The 6654-nt window shown below is 41.0% G+C and overlaps 2 protein-coding genes across 2 annotated transcripts; both read right to left on the reverse strand.

The window, feature by feature from the left end:
* Window positions 1-397: 397 nt before the first annotated feature.
* Window positions 398-1167, reverse strand: LOC113566142 (hepatoma-derived growth factor-like). Its single transcript, XM_026990471.1, has 2 exons — window positions 749-1167; window positions 398-682 (listed from the first exon to the last, which is right to left on the reverse strand). The coding sequence occupies exons 1-2, from the start codon at window positions 1097-1099 to the stop codon at window positions 398-400; spliced, it is 636 nt and encodes a 211-aa protein (XP_026846272.1). The 5' UTR covers window positions 1100-1167.
* A 3609-nt stretch (window positions 1168-4776) lies between these two features.
* Window positions 4777-6286, reverse strand: LOC113566150 (hepatoma-derived growth factor-like). The gene is made up of 3 exons (XM_026990499.1): window positions 5872-6286; window positions 5030-5805; window positions 4777-4974 (listed from the first exon to the last, which is right to left on the reverse strand). The coding sequence occupies exons 1-2, from the start codon at window positions 6220-6222 to the stop codon at window positions 5053-5055; spliced, it is 1104 nt and encodes a 367-aa protein (XP_026846300.1). The 5' UTR covers window positions 6223-6286; the 3' UTR covers window positions 4777-4974; window positions 5030-5052.
* Window positions 6287-6654: the final 368 nt, after the last annotated feature.

Below are 6654 nucleotides of genomic sequence, written 5' to 3' on the forward strand. Positions count from 1 at the left end.
CTAGAGTAACCAAATTTGGTACACACACTCCTTTAAGATGACACTATAAAACGTATATCTCAGAATTTCGCCCCACCCCCATCCGCCCCCACAAAGGACGAAAATCTGTTGCATCCACAATATTGCAGATTTGAGAAAACTAAAAACGCAGAATCATAGATAATAACCATATCTATCAGGTTGCTGAATCTGGATCAGATCAGATCATTTTCATAGCCAAAAGGAGCAAATCAATTTGCACTGGCTACGCAGCGCCCGACGTCACGCTCAGACTGATTTTCTGTCTCTCTCGCACGCACTCTTTGTCGTGTCGTTAAATATTAGCGGCGTCTGCCGGAGGAGAGCCATACTGACTTAGTATCGGGTATAACCGTAGAGTTGCGGTGTCCGCAGCAACTCACAACGTTCCCCCTCGTTTGATCTCCTCTCGTAGTTTCACTTCTTCCTGCTTGGTCGTCTCGTTGGAAGAGGGTTCAGCGACGACACGTCCTGGAAGCGATCTGGGATCTTTTTGTCCTGACAACAACTGGAGCTTCAGTAGATTGGCCTCTTTACGCGACTCATCCATCCAGGACTGCTCCGCAGCGGCATTTTCAAATCTCTTCGGCTTGTTGTAGTTGATGTTGATGCCGAAGACTTTGGATGGAGGCATATACAGCAACAGCATATCATTTTCTTTATCCTGGTTCGAAAACATTTTGTATTTTGAATTGTATTCTAAATTGTCTTCTTGAACTGATTTACTTACGTTTGCTGGGTGTGATTGCTTTTGGTTGTTTGCAGTTTCTTGTTGCACAGTGGTCGCCTTCTCGGCCACTTCATCAATTGCAATCATAGCCCTGCGGAAATCGGCTTGCTTCAGGTGATGTTCAGTGGAATACTCTTCCTTAAGCTTGAGGTATGGCGTGAGGTTTTTCAGTAGTATGTAGCCGATCTGTCCCGAGCCATAAAAGCTCACAGTGTACTGCTTCTTCCTATTAACATCATGGGTAATCACCGCCGGCCATGGTTTGTAGCCGCGCACTTTGGCAAACACCAAATCGCCAACTTTGAACGATTTGCTAGTTTCTTGCTTAGCCATTTTCGATAAAGAATTCATCTTGCTTTACACACGTTTGTCTCTGTTAATCACAATCACAATCTCGACGTGACGAATGGAATGCTTGGGGAGGTTTTTTATGTCCGGCTCTCAAAAAATCGTTATCGTTTCTCTGCCACTATCCCGATTAATCCGAGTTTGTTTCATCCGCTGTTTTCATCATTGAGGAATGTGGAAAAAGGAAAATTAAAAGCTTGCATTTCAAAGATAATTTTAATTTATATTTTTTATACATATAATAAAGGTCTGGTGCATAACACACCTATCAGTATATAATAACTAACATTTATACAGGCGTTTTCCGTAAAGACCAAGGATGTTTTGTGAACATAAATAAAATAAAAACATAAAATAAAAGCTTATTTCAGTGGGAAAACATAGAAGCATTTCCCTTTTTTCCTTCTGTACCAATTTAATATTCTTATTTTTCTTATTAGCTCTGTATTATATGTAAAGAAAAGTTTTGGATCGTCGTCGTCCGATATTTGACTCATATCGGCGCGAGCAAGCGATACATTTACTATCAGTGGAAACGAAACAAAATTTCAAAATATGTTTGGCTGTTTTATAACAGCGATTGTGCTATTTTAATAATTCTCGTATTTATAATGCTAATATATGCCTGACCTTCTGACTTCACTGACTGCCTAAGCAGGTGTTTTCTAATTGCACAATTCCCTTTTCATTGTCTGTGAGCTCTCATGCAAGAAACGAACACACACGTTAGAGCCTTGGCTGTAATTCTTTTGTCCTCTTTCTCCCCTAGATCTAGATTTCCATACGTACCCACAGATGAAAGACTTAAGCTTAGTACTGCGTGGCAGCCGGTGTGACCAGATGTGCATGCTCTAAGGTTACACTGTTATGTATTTGCTTACAAATAAAACCAGTTAAAATTCAAATATTGTATGAAAAGAAGCCGGAATTTACTATTTGTGGGTGCTGCAGGACGACAATGTACTGCGAAATCTCCTCAGTATTGGATAAAACCGTTCTTACATAACATAAATCCAATAAACATGTTCTTTATCTCCTAGAAATGAATAAATTAAATATCAATATAACCGGCTCCTTAATTAGATTCAATTTGTCTTCATTATTGCATTTTTCTAGCCGCCTTTTCATCGACGAAAATAAGAATATATCTGTTTCATCGAAATCACCGATAGTACCCTTGATGGTTGTCTTTGACACTTCTAATTGTATGAATTGCGAACACACACAGAACGCCAGAGCTCGTGGTCATGATAAGCTTGGTCCTCGTAGCGTTTGCTTGGATTGGAGCAAACGTCAACAATCTTCTGTTGATGTACTTGGCCGCTCTTCTCATTGCCATTTGGACTGGTCTGCATGGTAAACACGTCAAGATCATCAGCCGGAAAACTGAATATATTCTCCAGGGAGACTGTAGCGATTCTGCAGCACTTGGATATGAAGCGAACCTAGAACGAATGTTTCCGCTCAACAACAACCACTTAACAATTACTTATCACTAATTACATACAGCCTTCGATCCATTCAATTTTGAAATTCAATAAAACGCAAAATCGCTAAAATTCCACGAACTAAAACATGGTGTACGGGTCTTATGACTAGCAACTAATATTCAGAATGGCTCGTATGTATATGAACATGGTAATGATGTTCCATAAAAAATGTTCCATACAGTTTATAAAAATAATGATACATTTTCTGGTATATGAATAATGAAGATATGTATGATTTCCTGTCATGGATTTTGTACATTTTTTTATTTGAGTCGCTGGATCTCATAAAGAGCTTTCGAATGCATTGAATTTCAATTGTTTATGAATAAAATGTACAAATAACACAAGCAGCAGGTTGACGAAGACTGACTCAAGTGTTGCAGCATGCGTACTTGCTGGTACAGAATCGTGCGTTACCCAACACTGGTGGCGGATGGCTCTGGAACTTTCTGGAAGATATTGGTAAAAGAAGAAATCGATTGAGTGTCCACATTTGTGAGTAGTTTTTTATGATATACTCTTAGCCGTAATTAAATAAAGTATCGTTTTAGGACGACCCATTGGCCAACCGTTTGTGTGTTCCTCACCGGCGTTTTTGTGCCGGGCTCAATAAAAGCGCCCATTGCCTACCGTCACGTCAACTGGAACCCACGAGATGTCTTCAATGAAACAGCTAAGCAGCTATTTTGCCATTTTGCGAAGCTGCTGAATGTTAAAGATGTAGTTGCCAGAGGTCCAGACGGATGAAGTGCGCCTGTCACGCGCAGCCGTTGCTCAGCTCATGGCGCGGAGCCACCGCTTTTCTACAGATTGCTGAAGACGCTATGGAGAAAGGCATGCAATCTCGCAGCTCATGGCTTATAATATAAGGCTCTTCATGTATGATACCCAGAAGAACAACTTTATCCATTGGCACACATTTGATCGATACATAAAGGACTAAAGGAACATGTATGTACATTTTTGTTCAATCTATTCGTTTTTAAAGAGATTGACAAACATATTCCATGTCCATCAATGATATACGAGAATGGCAGCTCCCAGGAGAAACTCAACAAGATATTTCCCACTCTAAAAAGGATCCGAGTCAGTCGCATAATGATAGACTTGTGCGGGGAAATCCAAACGAATGGTAATCAAAGGTATTTTCCCTTTACGCATCTCCCTGCTGCACTGCATGTCCACCATTTCGCGGGCAAAGAGACCCTGCTCCAGGTGACGCTCTCTTGGCGTTATGTGCAGCATTATGGCGATATGTGTTATGTGGCGAATTCTGGAAGCTGTTGGAGAAGGGAATTAGCCTCTAGCATCTATTTATTACCTGTTTATCCGCTGAGCTATTGACTCAACTGCCTTCTTACTCGTTGCAGATTTTTGCCAGTCTTATGGCAGCTGGGAAATGATTACATGGACTGTTGCAAGCGTGGAGCTGCTTTGGCATACCCTTGCCAGACAGAGAGGCCTGACTGATTAAAAGCCAGAAAGCAGGAGACGCTCTTAGGATGCTGTGTTGGTCACAGGAATACCTGAAAGTATACCGAAGGTGGCCATAGGTCAAACCTCTTTAAACGGCCATCGAAATCGATGTTGTGTAGAAGCAAAGGCTATAGGCTATAGGTCAAACGCATAAAACCCAAATTTAATAAAAAAGGCACCGTCAATGTCTTAAAACAGTCTTAACTGTCTTAACTTAATACATTAGAAGATTGATGTACATCTTAGAGAGCTGAGCTATATGGGCTTCGGTTTCTGAAGTATAGTGCATTTCTTGGAGCACCATTAGCAACGATATCGTGGAACTGTGACTCTCCGGAACGGAACGGAGCTCGTTGAAAGCCATTTCGATTCTAGTTATTTGTGCCTTTTTTCTTAAATCAGATTCCTAAGTGGATTATGTATTGTATATACAAGCAACAGTTTTTCCTTTTCGCGGATAAATCGCAAGGAGAAGGCCATGTGCTCCAAGAAGGAGAGACGCTAGGGGAATATTGCATTGGAGAGTCTGCGGAGTATGCACAGATCGGTAGGAGAGAGCCTCCGATGGGCTAATCCCGACGAACAACTTGGCTAAAAGCGTTAGGAAAACTCAAGGAAGGCGCAAAAGAGTAAAGGAAAGATGCAGTTCGAAACATTAGGCGCGAGACAAACCAGACCCAGAACCAGACCCGAACAGATTTAAATGCAAGCATGTACCATCCATAGCTTTATTTATTGTTAATCAAACACATTGTACTTCGTATGTGGATTAGAGTTAATTGGTTCGGCGGGATGTTGATGGTCCATCGTCTAAACTAAGTCAAATAAGGAACTTGATATTCATGTGCATGTTGTGGTAATTTTGTGAAGTTAGCAATAGAAGTTTGCCCTTTGGGAAATCGTCTTTTTGGGCTGTGAAACAAATAAATTAAAAAAAATATCATATTAATTTGTCGGAGGCTTTTACCTTTAATTGAATGGTTTGTTTTCCTATTCTTTAGCGGAAGCTGGGGTATTCCCTTGTTTGGCTTCAACGAGGTTGTAGTACGTGGCTTCGTCCATGGCGTTGCGTAGATTTGGATTGATGTTTTTAGTGTTGGCCTTGTAAATTTTGACCTCATTGCAGAAATCTGGCCAGAAGTCTTCCCCCTCAGCTAAGTTGAGCACCGTTTGGAAGCGCTCGTAAATGATCGTGGCCTTTTGACGAATGATTTTGGCCTGTGCATTGAACGCAGCCTCATCGGAGGCGTCCATCTTCCAGACATTCAAATTTCCCACATATCGTCGCATCGAACGGATCGTTTCCACACTTTGTGGATTACGCAGCAGCATTAGCTTGGTCACATCCAATTTTTTTAATAGCTTCAGGTTCGTAAAGCAACGGCTCACATTAGCTCGACGCTGGTTCAAGCAGCAGCGGACCACTGCGGTTAGCTGAATTAAGTCCCGCTCTATAAACATAGCTGTCTCCTGTTTTTTGATCTCCTCTCGTAGTTTCACTTCTTCCTGCTTGGTCGTCTCGTTGGAAGAGGGTTCAGCGACGACACGTCCTGGAAGCGATCTGGGATCTTTTTGTCCTGACAACAACTGGAGCTTCAGTAGATTGGCCTCTTTACGCGACTCATCCATCCAGGACTGCTCCGCAGCGGCATTTTCAAATCTCTTCGGCTTGTTGTAGTTGATGTTGATGCCGAAGACTTTGGATGGAGGCATATACAGCAACAGCATATCATTTTCTTTATTCTGTGTCGAAAACATTTTGTATTTTGAATTGTATTCTAAATTGTCTTCTTGAACTGATTTACTTACGTTTGCTGGGTGTGATTGCTTTTGGTTGTTTGCAGTTTCTTGTTGCACAGTGGTCGCCTTCTCGGCCACTTCATCAATTGCAATCATAGCCCTGCGGAAATCGGCTTGCTTCAGGTGATGTTCAGTGGAATACTCTTCCTTAAGCTTGAGGTATGGCGTGAGGTTTTTCAGTAGTATGTAGCCGATCTGTCCCGAGCCATAAAAGCTCACAGTGTACTGCTTCTTCCTATTAACATCATGGGTAATCACCGCCGGCCATGGTTTGTAGCCGCGCACTTTGGCAAACACCAAATCGCCAACTTTGAACGATTTGCTAGTTTCTTGCTTAGCCATTTTCGATAAAGAATTCATCTTGCTTTACACACGTTTGTCTCTGTTAATCACAATCACAATCTCGACGTGACGAATGGAATGCTTGGGGAGGTTTTTTATGTCCGGCTCTCAAAAAATCGTTATCGTTTCTCTGCCACTATCCCGATTAATCCGAGTTTGTTTCATCCGCTGTTTTCATCATTGAGGAATGTGGAAAAAGGAAAATTAAAAGCTTGCATTTCAAAGATAATTTTAATTTATATTTTTTATATATATAATAAAGGTCTGGTGCATAACACACCTATCAGTATATAATAACTAACATTTATACAGGCGTTTTCCGTAAAGACCAAGGATGTTTTGTGAACATAAATAAAATAAAAACATAAAATAAAAGCTTATTTCAGTGGGAAAACATAGAAGCATTTCCCTTTTTTCCTTCTGTACCAATTTAATATTCTTATTTTTCTT

This window comes from Drosophila persimilis, unplaced genomic scaffold (assembly GCF_003286085.1).
Source record: "Drosophila persimilis strain 14011-0111.01,24,50 unplaced genomic scaffold, DperRS2 tig00000579-arrow-pilon, whole genome shotgun sequence".
NCBI lineage: Eukaryota > Metazoa > Arthropoda > Insecta > Diptera > Drosophilidae > Drosophila > Drosophila persimilis.